Source organism: Neoarius graeffei, chromosome 23 (assembly GCF_027579695.1).
Source record: "Neoarius graeffei isolate fNeoGra1 chromosome 23, fNeoGra1.pri, whole genome shotgun sequence".
In the NCBI taxonomy this organism is placed as follows: domain Eukaryota; kingdom Metazoa; phylum Chordata; class Actinopteri; order Siluriformes; family Ariidae; genus Neoarius; species Neoarius graeffei.
Genome location: NC_083591.1, coordinates 59,314,380 through 59,334,019, shown reverse-complemented (window position 1 = coordinate 59,334,019; position 19,640 = coordinate 59,314,380). Strand labels below are relative to the sequence as shown.

General features: G+C 43.3%; 1 protein-coding gene and 2 non-coding genes across 3 annotated transcripts in view; all 3 read left to right on the top strand.

Moving 5' to 3' along the window:
* eif4g1a (eukaryotic translation initiation factor 4 gamma, 1a) overlaps window positions 1–13,757 on the top strand; it is a 43,986-nt gene extending 30,229 nt beyond the window's left edge. The window contains exons 19-32 of the mRNA XM_060906548.1: window positions 1,249–1,353; window positions 1,791–2,033; window positions 5,951–6,065; window positions 6,218–6,323; window positions 6,824–7,065; window positions 7,684–7,805; window positions 7,886–8,058; window positions 8,911–9,036; window positions 9,189–9,270; window positions 9,543–9,641; window positions 11,831–11,965; window positions 12,263–12,344; window positions 12,434–12,574; window positions 12,706–13,757. Coding sequence (XP_060762531.1) covers window positions 1,249–1,353; window positions 1,791–2,033; window positions 5,951–6,065; window positions 6,218–6,323; window positions 6,824–7,065; window positions 7,684–7,805; window positions 7,886–8,058; window positions 8,911–9,036; window positions 9,189–9,270; window positions 9,543–9,641; window positions 11,831–11,965; window positions 12,263–12,344; window positions 12,434–12,574; window positions 12,706–12,887 — 1,953 coding nt within the window. The 3' untranslated portion in view covers window positions 12,888–13,757. The remainder of the gene's footprint in view (window positions 1–1,248; window positions 1,354–1,790; window positions 2,034–5,950; window positions 6,066–6,217; window positions 6,324–6,823; window positions 7,066–7,683; window positions 7,806–7,885; window positions 8,059–8,910; window positions 9,037–9,188; window positions 9,271–9,542; window positions 9,642–11,830; window positions 11,966–12,262; window positions 12,345–12,433; window positions 12,575–12,705) is intronic.
* On the top strand, window positions 6,660–6,736 carry LOC132872003 (small nucleolar RNA SNORD66). The gene has a single exon (XR_009651368.1). It is a non-coding gene; the product is annotated as a small nucleolar RNA SNORD66 (small nucleolar RNA).
* Window positions 8,467–8,542, top strand: LOC132872006 (small nucleolar RNA SNORD66). Its single transcript, XR_009651371.1, has one exon. It is a non-coding gene; the product is annotated as a small nucleolar RNA SNORD66 (small nucleolar RNA).
* Window positions 13,758–19,640: the final 5,883 nt, after the last annotated feature.

Below are 19,640 nucleotides of genomic sequence, written 5' to 3'. Positions count from 1 at the left end.
GGAATTGACCCCTACGAAGTGGACAAAGATGCATTTTCAAGTGACTATGCAGGGCTGCCAAAGCCTGAAACTGACTTCATCAAACTTTAAAGGCTGTCTGATATATACAACTTTTATATATTCACAGCGCGCCTTTTGGCGGATGCCGCCTGAATCGCGCAGATCCGTTTGGTTTTTTTTTTTTTAGGGGGGGCGTTGGAGTGTCTGATTATAATTTCAAAGTAAATTCTGTATTAAAATTACTAAATAAGCAAATCCGTTACAGTCCATGAAACAGGAAGTATAAGGATGAGAAAAAAACAGTTTAAATCGGGAAGCTGCGCACATTTGCGCAGCGTGAGCGGTGTGCAGGACTGCGCAAATGTGCGCAGCTTCCCGATTTAAACTGTTTTTTTTCTCATCCTTATACTTCCTGTTTCATGGACTGTAACGGATTTGCTTATTTAGTAATTTTAATACAGAATTTACTTTGAAATTATAATCAGACACTCCAACGCCCCCCCTAAAAAAAAATCGGATCTGCGTGATTCAGCCGTGAAAAAGGCGGCATCCAACAAAAGGCGCGCTGTTTGCATCCCAAACACAAATCAAATCATACAGAATAGACCTAAAATGTTTTTCAAAAATGACTCTTGCATGAGTGAAGTGACAAGTTTCAAATAGAAACGTGACAAACGAGCGATATTAAGTGTACATTACAATGTAAACGTACACTCAGCGGTTCCAGTTAGGCATTCTCCAGAGATTGTTCACATGATGTTTTGGTTTCCAAAAACAAACTTGAACACAATTGATTGTTTATTTAAACAACTTACCACTTATAAAATGATCGGAGCAGACTTTGCTGTGTTTGGAAGGCTGATAATCCTTGCGGTTGATTCTCGCAAGCCATAGTTTTCTCCTTTGTATGCTGAGTTTGTTTGCTGCCTTCGTGCTCCCGTACAGTGGGAATTCCATAAAAGCTCCGCTTGACGTCATCTGACCTATTACGACAGCCGTGAATACAACAAGTTTGCACCATTGCTAGCTTTAAATAGTAGTAATGTAACTATAAATGTAAATAATATATAAATGAATGTAACTCGCGTGCTACAATGTGTGCTCAGTGACCCGTACAGTAAGCTAGCCCTCCAAGATGGCTGCCACCAGGGAATCCCCGACTCTGTGACATCATGTGAAAACTATCTATAGGCTTTGTCATTTCTGTAGTGTGTATTAATTGTGTGTGTGTGTGTGTGTGTGTTGTAGCCCCGTATGGACCAGTATTTCCACCAAATGGAGAAAATAATAAAAGAGAGAAAAACATCATCGAGGATTCGCTTCATGCTGCAGGACGTGTTGGACCTGAGAAGAGTAAAGTTTCATTTTCTTTATTTAACCTCGTCTACAGGGTTCCACCTTTTTTTTGTTTTAATTTGTCCTGAATGTCCTCTGTAATATAAGACCTTTTATTTTCTATATGATACGCATTAAATAATTTCAACGTATTAATTATTTTAAACTTGTGGGGTAAAAAGAGAGAAGAGCATGAGTTTGATTCTGTGATGGATGGAGAAGTTTGGAAAGAGGTTTTGGAATTGTAACTGTTTGCCTATAAAGAGATTTGATCGTAATGTTTTTGGATCGTGGCCGTACTTCAGTATCCGGTTTGGATTAATACTCCGAGCTGTAGGAATGGAATCTTTTCTCTTTAAATCCTAAAAACGTTTGCGTTCTGTTGCCGTCTGGTCCTCGTGCTGCTGTCGCTGCTGTCCTGCCTCTGATCCTCCTCGTCTTTTCCGTGTGTACAGAATAACTGGGTTCCCCGGCGAGGTGACCAGGGCCCCAAAACCATTGACCAGATCCATAAAGAGGCAGAACTGGAGGAACACAGGGAGCAGATTAAAGTGCAGCAGCAGCTTTTGTCCAAGAAAGACTCGAGTCGAGGAAGAGGAGGCAGACTGAATCAGCCTCAGGACGAGGGCTGGAACACGGTACCGATCACCACCAAGAACCGGCCCATCGACACGTCCCGCCTCAGCAAGATCACCAAGGTACTGAACGCCTGAGCACTGAAAAACAAAACCATCTCAATTTACTGCGAGCTTTAGAGAAACTGAAATGTGGAGATTTTAATTAAAACTGAAGACTAATTGCAGACCTGCCAACCTTTACGCATTTTGCGTAGCAGATACGCATTTAGACATCAAACTACGCTGCTACGATTTAACACTTCAAAATACGCAAAAAGCCATTGATGGCTTTGAGTTCAAAGTAGAGCCCTGCACTCCCGCGGGACCCGATGCAAAGCAGTGCGGTGCGGGGCAAATTTTGAAAGCTCACTGCGGGCGGGAGGGGGAGGTGATAAGCTGCAGTCCCGCTAACTAAAAACGTGTTTAAAATAAAATTCATAAATTATTAATTTATGTCTATCATATATAATTTGTGCTGGATATTTTATTTGGCATTAATAAAAACATTTTAAGATGCCTAAATTTGCGGATGTGGTCTAATCTCGCGTACGTTTCCGATTCCTTTCCGCTCTTCCGTGTTTGAGATCTCCGATCATGGCAGAAGAGCAGAGCTCCTCTAGTGAAGCTCACAGTGCTTCAGAAGTGCTGCTTTAAAAAGAAAGTGCAAGTGCGCAAAGTGAGAGCTGTCAATCATGAGCGCATGCAGCACTCAACTTGGAATGTGTCAGCAGAATGTCAGAGTCTAAACAATAAACTTACAATAAACCTAACAATGCCACCTATAAATACACAACATGTAGATCTACATAACGTTATCTGTGCCATCTCACAGCAGTTTGCTTAGCTATTTTTAATCAGGGCAAATAGCCTTATAGCCAAAACTAGTATATGATGCTTTAATTTATGGAGATGCCTTTTGTTTACACGTGATTTCCAAATGAGGGGTATTGCAATTTTATATTAGTCTAAATGAACATCTACACCAAGTTGCAAGCATCAGGGGAAGATTATGGACGCACCAAATTTGGCTTAACGGTCATTTAATGGTGAAATGCCGTTCGCACTGTCAGCCAACTTCGGGTTGTTTCTCTGAATTCCGACAATAAACGAGACCATCCGAACACATCTGAAAACATCGTGGTTTGAACTGTGTTGGTTCAGACCAAGTTGGTACTACAGCTTTGGGAAACAGTCGTTTTTTGGATGTTAGTTAGTTCAAACTTGCATCGTACCATATTGGTTTAATGCTAACTTGGTTGGTTGTTTGGGAAACGCAGCCCTGAACGTGAGCTGTAGATATTTATGCTCAAATCCACTCAAAGTAGGGGGCGGGGCACCATCACGCTGTGTCTTTAAATTATATTAATTTCTTATAGGCCTACTTGTATTTCCTAGAATGTAAATGTGAGGAGTGACATATAAGCTATGTACAATATTCTTAATATCCACTGTAGATGTTGGTAGGTGTGTTGGGTATCTCTGTAAAGCCTCAGCTGCGCTGCATGCCGCCTGGCAACGCGCACCCTCGCTCCGTGCGCTAGGTGAAGGATCGGTCAGTGGAGAGCTCAGCTAAGCTCAGCATGTTTAATTCCCCAAGCCAATGACAAGAACTTTCATGAGAAATAACGCGAACATCTGCATCATGCGGGATTTGCAGGCGGGAGCGGGACAAAATATGGCAGGTGGGAGCGGGACTGAAAATCATAATTCTTTGCGGGAGCGGGACTGAAAATTCTGTCCTGCGCAGACCTCTACAAAGATCTTTAATATTCCGGTTCAACTGTCTGTGCATTCGCGCACTAGGCAACTCGTCTGTGGGTGTAACCGCATTGACCAGCAACCTGTAGAGAAAAGAAGACTTCGACCAATCACAGCGCTAGTTTTAAACTCTTCAAATAGGCCTAGGCTATGAGGCGAAGCGGAGAGCCGAGGAGCCGTCAAAACGAAAGTAACGACATTGATTTTCATCCCTCTCGGTCGATCTTCATACTGTGACTGGTTTTACAAGGGAGGACGGTGCTAAACACCGTTTTGAAGGTAAATGGGCAGGGCAAGGGTATTGTGAATAAAGCAAGGACAACCGTTCTAACGTCAGAGTTCAAAGCACAGTGTTCCGCCTTATCTGAAGGAAACATTTGTTCCAGCTTGTTTTGATATTTGACCCAGGCTTCTCAATCCAAAAAATATTGCATAGCCTAAAGTGAAAATGTAGTAGCCTACTGACGTTTCCATCCAGTCAACCGATAGACGCGTTAAAATCTTCTGAACTAGGCTACTCGTGCATGTGAGAGTCAATGAGCAGCGCACGAAGTGTTTTCACGTAAGTGCGTGTAGTGGATGATGTGTGTTTCGTGTATGTGCGTGCCTTGCAGTTAATAATACACGTGACGTCAGATGAGGATACTGACAGAGAGAGAGAGGTTAGCAAATCTAAAAAGAAGCGAGTCTATGCCCCTCAGAAGTTCCTAACGAAGTATCAAGATCAATGGCCATGCCTCCGCCCCCTAAACTGCCTAATCATGCGTTTTGCACAGTGTGCAATTATGATTTTGACATTAGCCATCAAGGAAATACAGGTAATAATATTGCTAACATAGAAATGCTTGCATTTATATACATAGGCCATTATTTTTTTCCAAATTAGGCCAGGTCAGTGAATATTATAAAGGCTATGTTATTGGATAGGCCAGAGTAGCCTATAATTTATTTTCAGTAAGTTTTTCTGTAAGTGTGGTTATCAGTTTGCATTTACTAAATATTAATATTGAAAAAAATATATTTATATAGGTACTCTGGAATATTCACTTTCTATGTTTAGTGTAGCGAGGAGCAACAGAATCTCTTTTATGGTCAAAACTAAATTTATGAAAAAAGGATTTAGTGTGTGTGTGTGTGTGTGTGTGTTTTGCAGACTGCCGGCGTCTGTTTTAAAAGACATAGGCTATAGCCCTTTGGTTTTTCTGTTATCTATACAATATAATGCTAAATGTCAAAAGGGACATAGCATGCTATTTGGGATTCTTTGTTGTTTATAATTCCCAATGTATTTAAGACACAATATGCCAAAGGCAGTATATTTATCCCTTATCTTTAAGTTTAAGGTCTGTATAAAGGACATATTTTTGGGGCACAGTTGCCTTGTGCCAAATGTCTTGGTGAAAGCATTGGAAATATATTCATGCCTTTTCATTAAGAGTTCTTGTTTTCTTCATAGTCTGCTTGTATGTTGAATAACTAGATATGGTGGTGAGTGGGAACTCTGTGCTTAGTAATACATTGTTCACATGCTCCCTCATTACAATCAATACTGATCAGCAAATGTGCCTGACCTCACGCCGTGCTGCGCTGCACCGCCACGATAAGTTGCTACTCAAAATTTTTTTCCAAGGTTGGCAGGTATGTAATTGTGTCAGAGACGATGATCACATTCTTTATGAGAACCTCAACGACATTAATGGCCCACGTTTAACGTTAACCAGCACTTTACCTGAAGTTTGTGTACGGGGCATGAGGGTTCGAGAGTGTTTGACTGGACGAGTTTTTCCCAGAGTTAATTAATCATAAAAGAATATCTACAGTACATGCTGCGATTTAAATAAACAAACATTGGCTTGTGTGTTCATAAGACGTACAGAAATCTCTGGATTTCGGATTCATGATTTTTGGCACTTCATTTTGTTCCAGTTGTTTATCTGAAGGATTTTGACTTCAGGCCAAATGGCTCCAGTTACAGCGCCACCATGTGGCCAATCAGGGTAATTTTTCTAACCTGAGGAGCGGCTGAGCCGAGCACGTGGCTGCCAAGTTTGGCTCCAACATGCAGGTTTTGCCGTGCAAACACTTTTAGGGAAGGAAAAGAATGAATAATAAAATCAGAACAAGCGGAATGAGGTTCCAGCCGGTTCTCTGCTTGGACCCCAAAAACCGTTGACGGACCGAAGAGTGCAGTTGGTTTGCGATGTTTAAAACACCATCCTCTATTTATTTTACTCCCACAGCCTGGTGCTTTGGATTTCAACAATCAGCTGCTTGCTCCTGGAGGAAAGGGATCATGGGGCAGTTGGGGTAAAGGGAGCAGCGGTGGATCTGGAGTCAAAACGAGCACCGAACAAGGTCCAGCTTCGATTCGATCTTTTATTTGATGTGTGCTTGTGAGCTTTTATTTTTGCAGCTCTTGAATCAACACGACTGCTTGTTTATTTATTGTGTAACTTTAACATTCCGCAGTCCAGCGTGCTAACTTCTTCTTTTTTTTCTTTTTAAAGATACAGGAAGGCCGACGACGAGCACCCTGAACCGCTTCTCAGCTCTTCAGCAGTCAGGACCTTCATCCACATCTGCACTGGACTCTGAGCGCAGAGTTCCTCAAAGGCAAGTGGGCAAAAGTGTGTTTAGTGTGTTGTAACGTGCTGAGATGCTCCTGAGGGGGTGTGCAAACTTTGGTCTCTGGTTTCCTAAACTTCACACAGGTTTAAAGAATTCTAGCCTCACTCCTGGGGATAAACTTTCATCATAGATCTTGATGCTTAGCTGCAGTCAGACTCCATGTTAGTTTTAACACGTACTACTTCAGCTCTGCTCACTGGAGTGTGTGTGTGTGTGTGTGTGTGTGTGTGTGTGTGTGTGTGTGTGTGTGTGTGTGTGTGTGTGTGTGTTTTATCGTGCTGTAGAAGGAAAAAATAACATTTGAGGTTAATTTGGCCTCTGCTCTGATGATGATCTCAGTTTTGTGCCACGTGTCTGGGCCACTGATTAAACCCTGATGGAACTGAGGATCTGAGGAGCAACGAGTTTCATCTAATATTCACAGTTTAATTTTTAACTTCTGTGATTTTGATTTGAACACCTTTTTTGTGCGCGCGCGCGTACAGGAGCAGCTCGAGTCGAGACCGCAGCGAGCGAGACCGGGAACGCTTTGATCGATTGGACCGCCGGGACAGCCGCGAGGACCGAGACCGGGGGCTGGACAGGACGCGTGTCCCCGTAACTAAGCGTAGTTTCAGCAGGGAGAGCGAGGACCGGTCTCGAGGCGGAGATGTGCGCCGTGTCTCCAGCATGACGGACGAGAGGGAACGCAGGAGCCGAGACCGAACCGCCAGCCGAGAGACCGCAGGTAACCACAGGGCTTTTACACCACCTACTGTTGATCATAAATGCTGTAGATTATCATCTTTATCAAGGTTACACACTCTAATTTTATAATTACTCAACAATTTAATACAAACTGATTCCTGATAAAACATCAGGCTTTACTGCAGTTCCTTCTTCCAGCCACATGGTGGCGCCTGCTGTAGAACCTGTACTGTGCTGCTAAAACTGACCTTTAACAGCATTGCTAATTAGCATATGTAGAGTTGGTATTAATATCTTCGTCAGAAATTTATTAATTAAGCAGTAATCATCGTAATTCTGTAGCATGTTTTATAAAAATGTGATTTTAACTCGTTTTTAAAAACGTTGTGGACAAATTAGTTTTAAATAAATGTAGAAGATGTAAAATTTTTAGGTTTCAATAAGTTGAGAAAATAAGATTCTTTTTCTTTAGTTGCTCTGGATCATTAGTTATTTCAGTCTAATTAAAATAAGGTGGGGATGATGTCATAAATTATTATAAATGATTTATAGTCATGTGAGTCATAAAGGCACATTAATGTAAAATAAAATGTAAATAAATAAAATCCAGTTAGTTATTGCACGCATAATGGAACTTTTATTTATTTGTTTATTTTAGCGAAGCGTGAAACGGCTTCGACGCCACTGCCGGCTCCAAGCAAACCCGCCCTGAGCGAGGAGCAGCTGGAGAAGAAATCCACCGCCATCATCGAGGAGTACCTGCACATCAACGACCTGAAGGTTCATAGCGCAGACAAAATTCTATACAGCACTCAGTTTAAGTGGAGGAGTGTGAGACATTCTCTCTCTCTCTCCTGTAGGAGGCAGTACAGTGTGTGCAGGAGCTGAACAGCGCGTCTGTGCTCTTTGTGTTTGTGCGTAACGCCGTGGAGTCGACGCTCGAGCGCAGCACCATCGCCCGAGAGCACATGGGCCTTCTGCTGCACAAATTAATCAGCGCCGCCATTTTACCTCCTGAGCAGTACTACAGAGGGTGAGTGTTCCTCAAACGCCGCTGACGAGCGCGAGAGTCTGGCGTTTTACTTTAATTATTACTCGTAGGAGTGGACGATATAACGATATCTCACAATGTATCAGTTTGCTAATGTGCTACGCTCGCGAAACAGTAGCGTTGTCTTTTATAAATATCTTTATTTTTGTAGCTGTTAAATTACTGAACACGGAAAAGGATTAAATATAAAATCACGGGAGGAAAAAATAAATAACCAGTTTACCAAATTTGAGGACAGAATGTGAACATCTCTGTTTGCACTCGGAGTTCATCATCATTTTCAAACACGTTCTAAATGATGCACTTTTTCAAAATATCACCAAGGATCGTAAAATCTTTATCGCGATATCTCTTCTGTCTCCGTGTGGTCCAGCCCACAAAAGCGTGACCCTGCTCCGATGACCTCAGTTTTGTGCCACGTGTCTGGGCCGCTGATGATCGCTGATGGTGTTGAGGAACTGAGGCGCACTCGGCCTCCGTTTTTACCCAAACGTGACGTTACAGCAGATCACGCGCGTCTCTGTGGCTCAGACGCATCACCGCTTTATGAGCGAGAGTTCAGAGAATCGGCCTATAAAGCCGTTCCGCTGGACAGCGCGCACCTGAGCCTTAAAAATGACTTCCTTCCTGTTCAGATTTCTGCTTCACTTCATTCAGAGCGCTGATCCTGAACTCGGTGACTTCACTGATGAGTTAATTATAGCTCACGTATTGATTAATCACTGCGCATTAATCCCACCTCATTAACACTCGTTACACTGCGTTTGAGTGTTTACAGACACGTGCACAGAGTAAAAAGCATCTGTGTGTGTGTGTGTGTCTGTCTCCCTTCAGGCTCCGGGAGATTCTGGAGGTGGCCGATGACATGGCCATCGATATTCCTCACATCTGGCTGTATCTGGCGGAAATCATCACACCCATGCTGCAGGATGGAGGAATCCCCATGGGGCCGCTCTTCAGGTGAGCTGTGTGCCACCGTGCCGCCTGCTCTGGGCTTTTCACCTGTTTATTTGCTAAAGTCAGGACACTGCTGTGTTTTCATACGCAGCTTAGTTTTAAGAGTGAAATATAATCTTTCCAGGTAGTAAACGTGTGTGTGTGTGTGTGTGTAGGGAGGTGGCGAAGCCGTTGCTGCCGTTTGGAAAAGCTGCTGTGCTGCTGGTTCACATCCTCAACCTGCTCTGTAAAGGACTGGTGCGTCTCTCTCTCTCTCTCTCTCTCTCTCTCTCTCTCTCTCTCGTATATAAAAGTCCAAACTGATCTGAAATTATATCTGAACACTTGACTGATAAACACATTTTCGTGTCCTTTATTATTTAGAATAAAGTAAAGACGTGACCTCTGATCGTCTCAGTGCTGTTTATTAGTGCAGTTTTACTACTGACTCCACACTGTGTATAAAATAAGGTCGCATGTGAGGCGTGTTTGAAGTGTAAATGTTATTTTTGTCCTCGTTTCATGTTTAGAGTCACAAAAAAGTTGGCGCCCTGTGGATTGATGCCAGACTCAACTGGAAGGACTTCCTGCCCGAGGATGAGGACGTCAACAAGTTTGTGACAGAACAGGTACGGAGTATGTGTTTATATCCAGATGGTGTGTGTGTGTGTGTGTGTGTGTGTTCGTTCTTGCCCACACACAGTCACACTGAGGCGTGACTCAACTGGCAGGGTCTCCGCGGATCCTTAAAAAGTCTTAAAAAGTCTTATTTTTAATATGTGTTTTTTAAGGTCTTAAAAAGCATTATATTTCGCTATTTTTTGAGCTATGGTATTAAATTTCACATGGGAGGTATTAAATTTCATCCGGGTAGCCTACGGTAAATGGAAAAAAAAAAAAACATATGTCTGGATTTTTTTTCCGCGCTAACGTTATTTATTCAGCCAGTGTCGTTTGTTATCAAGATGCTGAACAAGTAGCACAAGAGCCGTTGTGTGTCTAGCACTAGTTCTAATAGCGCAGGAACCACGCCACTGGGGGCAGTGTGTTCTTTTATCCATGTAGTAGAACCATTGAGAGTAGAGCAGACGAGGAAGAAGTGGTTGAACTTGAACATGAGCGGAGATGGGGAAGTGTAAGTTTAGTAACAAGTGGCTTGAGGAGCCAAAATACAAAAGTTGGCTAACAACAGCAACTTCAGAATATGAAGCGAGATGTAAGGTATGTCGGAAAGACATCAAGTTAACAACAATGGGCCTTAAAGCCCTTGACGCTCACTCGAAAGGGGAAAAGCATATGCGCTATGCTGCTAGTCGGGCAACAACAGTCCCCATGCCAATGTTCGCCTCTACGGTCACAAAAAGTGCAACGCCAGCTTTAGCGTCTCCGGGTCCCAGCACAAGTGCTTTCGCGGCATTCGCCCCAACCGCTACGCTGAAGGCAGAAATACTGTGGGTTCTGCAGACGATTACCCGACACCACTCATACACTTCAAATGAAGGTGTGGGCGCAGTCTTCCAGGCAATGTTCCCCGATTCCGAGTATGCCAAATCGTTTACTTGTGGGAAAGACAAGACATCATATCTAGCGCGATTTGGTCTGGCTCCATTTATCAAACGTGAACTTCTGGCTACCGTCAATCAAGGCAGCTTCATTGTCATGTTTGATGAGTCTATGAATCAAACCACCAAGCGCAAGCAGCTCGACATTCACGTGAGGTATTGGGTGACGGATGAGACTGGTTCTCGAGTGCAGTCCCGGTATCTCGGATCACAGTATAGGGGCCACTCAACTGCTGAGGACTTGCTGGAAAACTTCAAGGTAGGCTTCCACCAACCTAACAAATTAAGATAAGGAGGTGGAACAAAAATGGCAACTCTAATAACAAAATCCAACACACTCAGACGTCGAGCCAAAGAAAAAAGGGAGGAGTTGGTTGGCCTGAAGGCTGACATTAAGGAGAAATCCGATGCACTGAGGCAGTTTGATCAGTAGTCAAACTTCCTTGCTTCCTCACTGTTTGTTCATGGCAGTACCCTACTATTAAAATATCAAGAAGGCAGTTAATGTTCTGTTTTGTTAACTGAAGATCAATTTGTTTCCTCACTGTTTGTTTACAGCAGTACCCTACTATTAAAATATCGAGAAGGCAGCTAATGTTCTGTTTTGTAAACTGAAGATGCACTTATTTATTAAAAAAAATGCTTTGAACTTAACCTAGAGTGTGCTTTTTTTTTTTTTTTACTGTACGTATTTGTTCCGCGGTAGTGGTCTTATTTTTTATACTCAGTGGTCTTAAAATGGTCTTAAAAAGTATTATTTTTGCTGGTCAGAAATGTGCAGAGACCCTGAACTGGGGAAAGTGATTGGACTCTAAATCGAGTCAAAGTGAATCAAGCGGGTCAGTGTGGCGTTCTTTTTTTTTTTTTTTTTGTGCTAGCTGTAAGCTGCCGCATGGCGCTGGAGCGCTGCAGAAATGCCATGTGTTTTTCTGGAGATTTGACCAATGAGAAGGAAGAATAAACTCTGGATGATGTACAGTGGGTGTGGTGTTTAGCGCTGCAGCCGTGTTCTCTAGAAATACACACACACACACACACACCCCCGGTGGTAATTTCTTGGTGTGCAAACCCCCCGCACACACACACACGCAGTATTTCTGACCAGTGAATGAAGGGTTTGTTCTGTTTGAGGACCCTTTCAGCTGTACTCGCTCCTCAGGCAGCATTTGTTGTTTGGGGATTCAGTGTGAACACGAGTCAAAAGAATCCGATTCAGATTGGACAGACGGACTCACGTGTGTGTATTGTGTTTGTAGAAAGTGGAGTTTACGCTGGGGGAGGAGTCTGAGAAGCCGAGTAAGAAGGAGCTGAGCGCTGAGGAGCTGAGCAAGAGCCTCGAGCGACTGATGTTGGACAAAGCCAACAACCAGAGGATCCACGACTGGGTGGAGGTAAACTGGGAGTTCTGGCTGTGTTTCAGTCCTCGTTAAAATATAAGGATTTTCCTTTGAGGTTTTTGGGGGCGGTTCCTCAGTTCCTCGACTGCCCCACCCAGTAGTTTCATCTGTACATGATGACTGATGCTGTATTCCGCTAGCACGTTATAAAGATGGCTAATTAGCATGCTAGTGTGCTTTTAGATGGTGGCATTTGAACAGTCAGTATGCAATTAACTGGTAATTGGAAACGCTAATTAAATCGTATCAGAAGCTGAAATGAGGTTTGCTCTTTATTATAATTGGTTCCAGGCGAATCTCGATGAGCAGCAGATGACCTCCAGCTCGTTCGTCCGAGTGCTGATGACCTCCGTGTGCCAAGCGGCCATCATCTGTGAGCACCGTCTGTTTTAATCGCGTTCAGTTTTAAAGTCTTTATCCACGGCTCAGAATAATTGTGTAATGTTTCGTGGCCAATCGCAGGCGAGAACCCGTATAAGGTGGACGTGGACCAGATTACCCAGAGGGCCAAGCTGCTGCAGAAGTACCTGGTGGACGAGCAGAAGGAGCTGCAGGCGCTTTACGCTCTCCAGGCTCTCATGGTGCGACTGGAGCAACCGGCAAGTGAGTACAGTTCCGGATTCTGATTGGCCAGAAACTGTTCTTGATGCATTTTCAATCACAGCAGTTCTCATGTGAGCAGTTTGGAATGGTGTGAGGTAACACTGTGCTCTCGTTTTCTCTCTGTCTCCCAGATTTGCTGAGGATGTTCTTCGACACGCTGTACGATGAGGACGTGATTAAGGAGGAAGCGTTCTACAAGTGGGAGTCCAGCAAAGACCCAGCTGAGCAAGTGGGCAAAGGCGTGGCTCTCAAATCTGTCACGGCATTCTTCACCTGGCTGCGAGAGGCTGAGGATGAATCGGATAACAGCTAAAAACAAGAGTGCCCCCTTCAGCCCGGAAGCTGTACTGCGCTGAAGGAAAGGACTCCAAACTGTACTGAACTTTAAACTCATGAAGACTCGAGACAGTTGATGGACACCGACTACAATCATTGCTCCTCTTTTCTTCCCCCACCCTTTCAATTTTGAAAATAAATAAAGGATTTCTTTTCTGAGGGGGAAACACAAATGATTTTTATGATTTTGCTTTATGGCAGCGTGCCACGGTTGACGAGGATTTTTTAATTTTTTTTTCTCTTTTTCTGGAGACAATGCAACCTCCCCTCCCCCCAAGTGCTGCTCTTATTAACCTGTCAGTGTAGATTTATACGCAGCGTTTGTAGACGAGGTGGTGACGTACATGACGCTCTGGAGGCGAGCGAGAGATCAGGCTGTGCTCTAGCTCTGCGTTAGGAACGCCTTTTCTCTCTCTCGTGTGTATGTGAGAAATGTTTTTTGTTTTTAACATGTAAGAAGGAGGATGCAGGTGAGGGTCGAGGATTTACTGATGGAGCTGGGGTTTCTTTTTTTTTTTTCCTTTCCCCCTTCCTGTTTGCTGTAAGAGCAGGCATTGATCAGATCAGGGTTCATGGGGATGAACTTTGACCTTTAACCCTTTTTAGCTGCTGGAAAAGGGTCACCATGCTTCCTTGTAAGTCTGCCCTGTGCCCCCCCCGGCCTTCATGACATTTCTGCTCCTTTTTATTTTTAATCTCTCGAGGGAGTTCCCCCTTGCAAAAGCCCCTCCACCCTGTTCAAGCAAAGCCTGCACCTTTTTTTCTTTTTTTTCTTTCTTTTAAATATAAGTAATTCGTTACAGAAGAAAACTTGAAGACTAGACAATAAAATCACCTGAGACAGGAATGATCTGAAAAGCCTTTTCTACTCACAGCGAAGTGGGAAACACATTTCAGGAGCGTTCTGTACATATATATAATATGAAAGGAGAAAAAAAAATTTTTTTTTCTCTTCAAAAAACTACGTTAGCAAAATGCCGTTTAATGCCATGCATTTTTCCCAAATAGAAATGGCAGGTTTTTTTCTTGTTGTATTCTATATTTAAGATTTTTTTTCTTCTTCTTCTTCCAGGTGAGAGGTGCTTAATAATCCATTGATTGATTTAGTTTTACTGAAAAAAATGTAAATATTTTTTTTTTTTTGCTTTATTATTTAAGGATTAAATGCTTCTTTCACGTCAAACTGGAAAATGCTGAAGAAACACATTGAAAATAAAAGACTATAAACTTGCTAATGGATGTGTGCTTTTAAAGCAGAGGTTTCTAGAAAACTTACCCTCACTGGTTTCATGTTTAAGAAGAAAAATCACTTGTAAGATTGAGAGATTCTTATTTTCTTCTTGGTTTCTGTTTTGGAGGAGCCGCATCTTCACCTGTGAAGGTAAATTTCCTCCTGTTCATGAGAGGAAACTGTACTTCCTTTACTTACTGCACCTAAAGGTCACAATGTAGGATAAATGATTTTTTTTTTTTTTAAAGATCCTATTCAGCTATTTTTAGTTGATGGAAGTTCGAGCGTATCTGGACACTTGACGTGCACAGACCCAATCACAAGTGTGTGTTTGTGGGGTTTTTATTTTTTATTGATTTTCACAAAAAGTAAGCAGGAAGTGAAAAATGCTTCTGTTATCAGTTTACTTATTTCGTGTCGCTTTATCTAGACGAACTTCATGAACCTTGGTCTTGTGAGCCAACAGAAATCCAGCTTCATGTGAGGAGGTGTGGCTACAAAAGACACACCCATCCTAACTAGTATTGTGATTGGTTGGTTTAGTTTGCGTCCTTGGTGTTCCCGAGTTAACGTCAGACATGTATCATGGGCTGTCAAGTTTGTTTGTATAGCACTTTTACCAACAGACATTGTCCCAAAGCAGCTTTACAGAATCGACATCATTAACCCTGGGGCGTGGCATATTTGATTTAATGAGCTGAATGTAACAAGAGTATGCAAATATTTAAAATATTCTGATTACTTCAAAAAAAAAAAGTTCTGCTACCGGGGAGATGCTTGTGTTCAGGGTTCTAGTAATAAGTGCAGGTTCCAGATCTGCCAACCTTAATGCGTTTAATGTCCGATCTTGGATTGACGTTTAACTCTAGAATGATTGATGATTGCCTCGGTGATGTAACTCTCTGGCGTCCCCTCCGTGGTGTCTTCCCACCTCATCCCTCGTGTTCCTGGGATAAACTCTGGAAAGTACTCAGTTAAGTACTGGAGTGTGAGCGAGAACCTGCGTTCAGTACGCTATACGCAGATTGTGTTCTAATCATGCCGATTCTTCTGCACTCCAAACAAACCTTGAACTCTAAGTGACAAACCTTACATATGTGGCCTAAAAGTATGTGCACCCTTAACCCTCACATCCATATATCCCTGTTAAATATATCTGTCCAGATGTATTCCCCTTTTCCTGTGATGAGCTCCATTCTTCTCTTCTGGGAAGGCTTTCCACTAGATTTTGGGGCATGGCTGTGGGGATTGGTGTTCATTCAACTCAACTACAAGAGCAGTAGAGAGATCAGACACTGGTGTTGGGTGAGAAGGTCTGGGGTGCACTCTCTCAGTGGGGTTGAGTTCAGTCAGGGCTCTGTGCAGGACACTAGAGTTCTTCGCTCCAACCTTCACACACCACGTCTTCATGGAGCTCACTGGGTACAGGAGCATCATCATGCTGGAACAGGTTTGGACTCTTGTACCCTCTTTCCATTGACATGAACTAGGTGCTAGTTCTGATTCTGAGATGGTTCAACTTGCAAATCCTCGCAGACCCAGTTTGTGGTTGGAGATCCACCACAGATTCATGTCCTTGCTGTATGCGACTCCGTTTTCCCAGCAGTGCCGAGCATGGCGATGGTAGACTATTGGATTATAGTCGGGCTCCACGCTACACTAGCTGGGTGTTTTTTTTTGTTTTTTTTATTTTACATGTTAGTCACAAACTTCCAGTTGGTCTTGTTGGTTAAAATAATCCCACCCCCAGCCCCTGATGTAAGCCAGATTTCCTGACAGCTGGTTCTTTGGCTGTCAAAACAACATGAAAAACTGGTTTGAGATTCAGCACTGGCTCTGACCCAGCCCTCATACTGCCCAATACCTCTTTTTCCACCAACAGGGAAGGGTATCAGTTCTGGTTCATGCACCAACTTTTGAACCACTCGGAGCTAGAAATCTCTTGGTTCCAAACCAATTTAGAGCTGTTTTTTCCAGTGCAAACTGTGATGACATCAGTGGGTGTGTCATTAGTTTGGACAGTTTCTCCGTTTTATCATTTGTAGTTGGTCTGTGCTTGTGTTTTGGTTTTTAGGATGAAAACAGATATCTGCAGTGCAAGTCATTGCTGCATTCTGCCATCTTGCTCCTACTGTTTACTTCTGGTGTGTATTATACAGTGCCCACTGTTCACAACCCATCCTTCATTTACACTGATGCTGCTCAAAACTGGTAGAAATGTGGGCTGGTTCACTACCTGACACCAAGGCTCAAAGAATCCTGACCGGAACTGGGTCAAGTCAAGTTTATTTGTATAGCACTTTCAACAATAAACATTGTTGCAAAGCAGCTTTACAGAATTTGAACGACTTAAAACATGAACTAATTTTATCCCTAATCTATCCCCAATGATGTGGCAAGGAAAAACTCCCTCAGACGACTTGAGGAAGAAACCTCGAGAGGAACCAGACTCAAAAGGGAACCCATCCTCATCTGGGCAACAACAGACAACATGGCTATAACAGTCCTAACAAAGTCAGCTTCATTGATGCTATAAACCCCCCACCGATGGAAACCCGAGCGCAAAACCGTTCACGACAACCGCAGTCCCAAAGTCAGCAAGTCAACCGCAGTCCTAAAGTCAGCAAGTCAACTGCAGTCCCCAGCCACAAAAGCATCACTGCAAGAGTCCAGAGCGTCCTCGAGGCGCGACCCCCAACTGTCCACATGGGGCCGTCCTCCACAGGAGCGATGCGATGAGACACCAACCAGACACAGGGCACCAGGATGGACCAGGCAGGTCCGAAGAGCAGAAGAGGTTCAGCATCTCGATCCCAGGACCGACATGTAACTCAGAGGGACAGATTTGAGGGAAGAAGAGAGAGAAAACGCAGGTTGTTGGGTATGCCCAATGTTACCTGAATAAGTAGGAACAGTATACATATTGGGGAGAGCCAGAAGGTAACACAGGCATGAGGGGCCCCGGGACATAAAGCAGCAGCCACTACACCGTCAACAAACTCGAGTGAGCAAGCAAGTGGGGACTGACAGCATCCATACATCTCAGTTTACCAAAACACTCTGTCTGAGGACCCTCCAGATCTACACCTTTACCTCATAAACACCATTAACACAAGGCTTGACTAAACAGATATGTTTTCAGCTGAGACTTAAACACTGAGACTGTGTCTGATTCCCGAACACTACTTGGAAGGCTGTTCCATAACTGTGGGGCTTTGTAAGAAAAGGCTCCGCCCCCTGATGTAGCCTTCACTATACGAGGTACCAGCAGATAGCCTGCACCTTTTGATCTAAGTAGGCGTGGCGGGTCATAGAGGAGCAGAAGTTCACTCAGGTACTGTGGTGCGAGACCATTCAGTGCTTTAAAGGTCAATAGTAGTATTTTATAATCAATACGAAATTTGATTGGGAGCCGATGCAGTGTGGATAAGACGGGTGATGGGGTCATATTTTCTAGTTCTAGTAAGGACTCTTGCTGTTGCATTTTGAACTAACTGGAGCTTGTTTATGCTCTTATTGGAACATCCAGACAGTAAGGCATTATAATAATCCAACCTGGAGGGAACGAAAGCATGAACTAGTTTTTCCGTGTCATGTAGTGACATTAAATTTCTTATCTTAGCAATATTTCTGAGATGAAAGAAAGCTATCCAGGTAATGTGATTGATATGAGTTTCAAATGAAAGACTGGGGTCAATAATCACCCCGAGGTCTTTTACTGCTGCATGTGAAGAAACAGAAAGGCCATCCAGAGTCACTGTGGAATCAGAAAACTTACTTCTAGCTGCATGTGGTCCGAGTACAAGTACTTCAGTCTTGTCAGAGTTAAGCAGAAGGAAGTTAATAAGCATCCAGTGTCTAATGTCCTTCACACATTCCTCAATTCTATTAAGCTGGTGTCTCTCATCAGGTTTTGCAGAAACATACAACTGTGTGTCATCAGCATAACAGTGGAAACTAATACCATGCTTACGAATAATATCACCCAGAGGGAACATATATAAAGAAAAAAGCAGTGGACCCAAGACAGAACCTTGTGGGACACCAAACTTTACCTCAGTATGTCTAGAAATATCACCATTTACATCAACATACTGATAGCGATCAGTTAAATAAGAGCTGAGCCAGGAGAGGGCCGTTCCCTTAACTCCCACAACATTTTCTAGTCTATCCAGGAGAATGGAATGATCAATGGTGTCAAATGCTGCACTAAGGTCAAGCAACACAAGCAGCGAGACACAGCCCTGATCAGACACCAACAGTAGGTCATTTACTACTTTAACCAGAGCTGTCTCTGTGCTATGATGAGGTCTAAATCCTGACTGATACATTTCATGGATGTTATTCCTATGTAAATATGAGCATAACTGCTGTGCCACAGCTTTTTCAAGGATCTTGGAGATAAAGGGGAGGTTTGATTTTGGCTGATAATTGGACAGCTGACAGGGATCAAGGTCAGGTTTTTTAATCAGGGGTTTCATAACTGCTAGTTTAAAGGATTTTTTGTACATAGCCGATCCTAAGAGAAGAATTTATTATTTTTAGAAGCGTTCAAGAACCCATTCCCTGTTGGTGGAAAAGGGGTATTAGTTCCAGTGAAGGGAAACTGTAATGCTTATAAAAATAATCCCATCAAAGGTGTGTAAGCATACAATTGTGGAGAAGAAGCACTGGGGGGATGACTGATGGTCAGGTTTCTGAAAACCTTTTGGCCATTTTGTGTTCTGTTTAACCTGTAAGGTGAGCGCGGGCTGTTCGGATAATTAACATATTAAAATGAGTGTGTTTTGTATAATACCAGCATTGGTGTGTAGGATATTAATGTGATTGATGGTGTATAAGGGGTTAAGGGTGTGTGTGATGGAGAGAAGGTGTTGCTGGAAGGACTGAGCATCACATCAGTGTGTTGTGTCTTTAAGGAACAGGTGGCTGTGAACAGTGACGCGTTTCTGACTCTCACAGAGGACACATGAAGCCTCTCTGAACCTTCACCGCGCTCAAAGCCCTCATTAATGCTTCCTTCCCAGCCGTCTGGACCTCAATCAGGATTAACTGTGCTGTTTGGAGCCGTGCGTGTGTGTGTGTGTGTGTGTGTGTGATGAGTGTGTGCGATGCTCCTGACCGCTTTACCCCAGCTCAGTTTAAAGGTACGTGCTCGTCTTCCATCTTTCTCTATTTCATTTTCTTTTCTTTTTCCCTATCATTGTTTATTTCTCGTGCTCGGTGATTCATCTTCATCACCATCATCACCTCTATCTCCTCCTCCTCCTCCTCCTGTCCCTGGTGTTTCTGTTCGGCTCTGGATGAATCCGCGGCTCTCACACACCTCTGATGGGATTATTTTTATTAGCATTATTATTAATATTAGACTGTGTGTGTATATTTATATTTTTCCCAGAAGGCGCAGTTTGTTCGCCATTAGATCAGAGAGATGATGCGACAGCGGCCGCCTTGTTGCCTGGATACAAACCTGCGGCCGCGTCTCAATCCGCCGTGCTG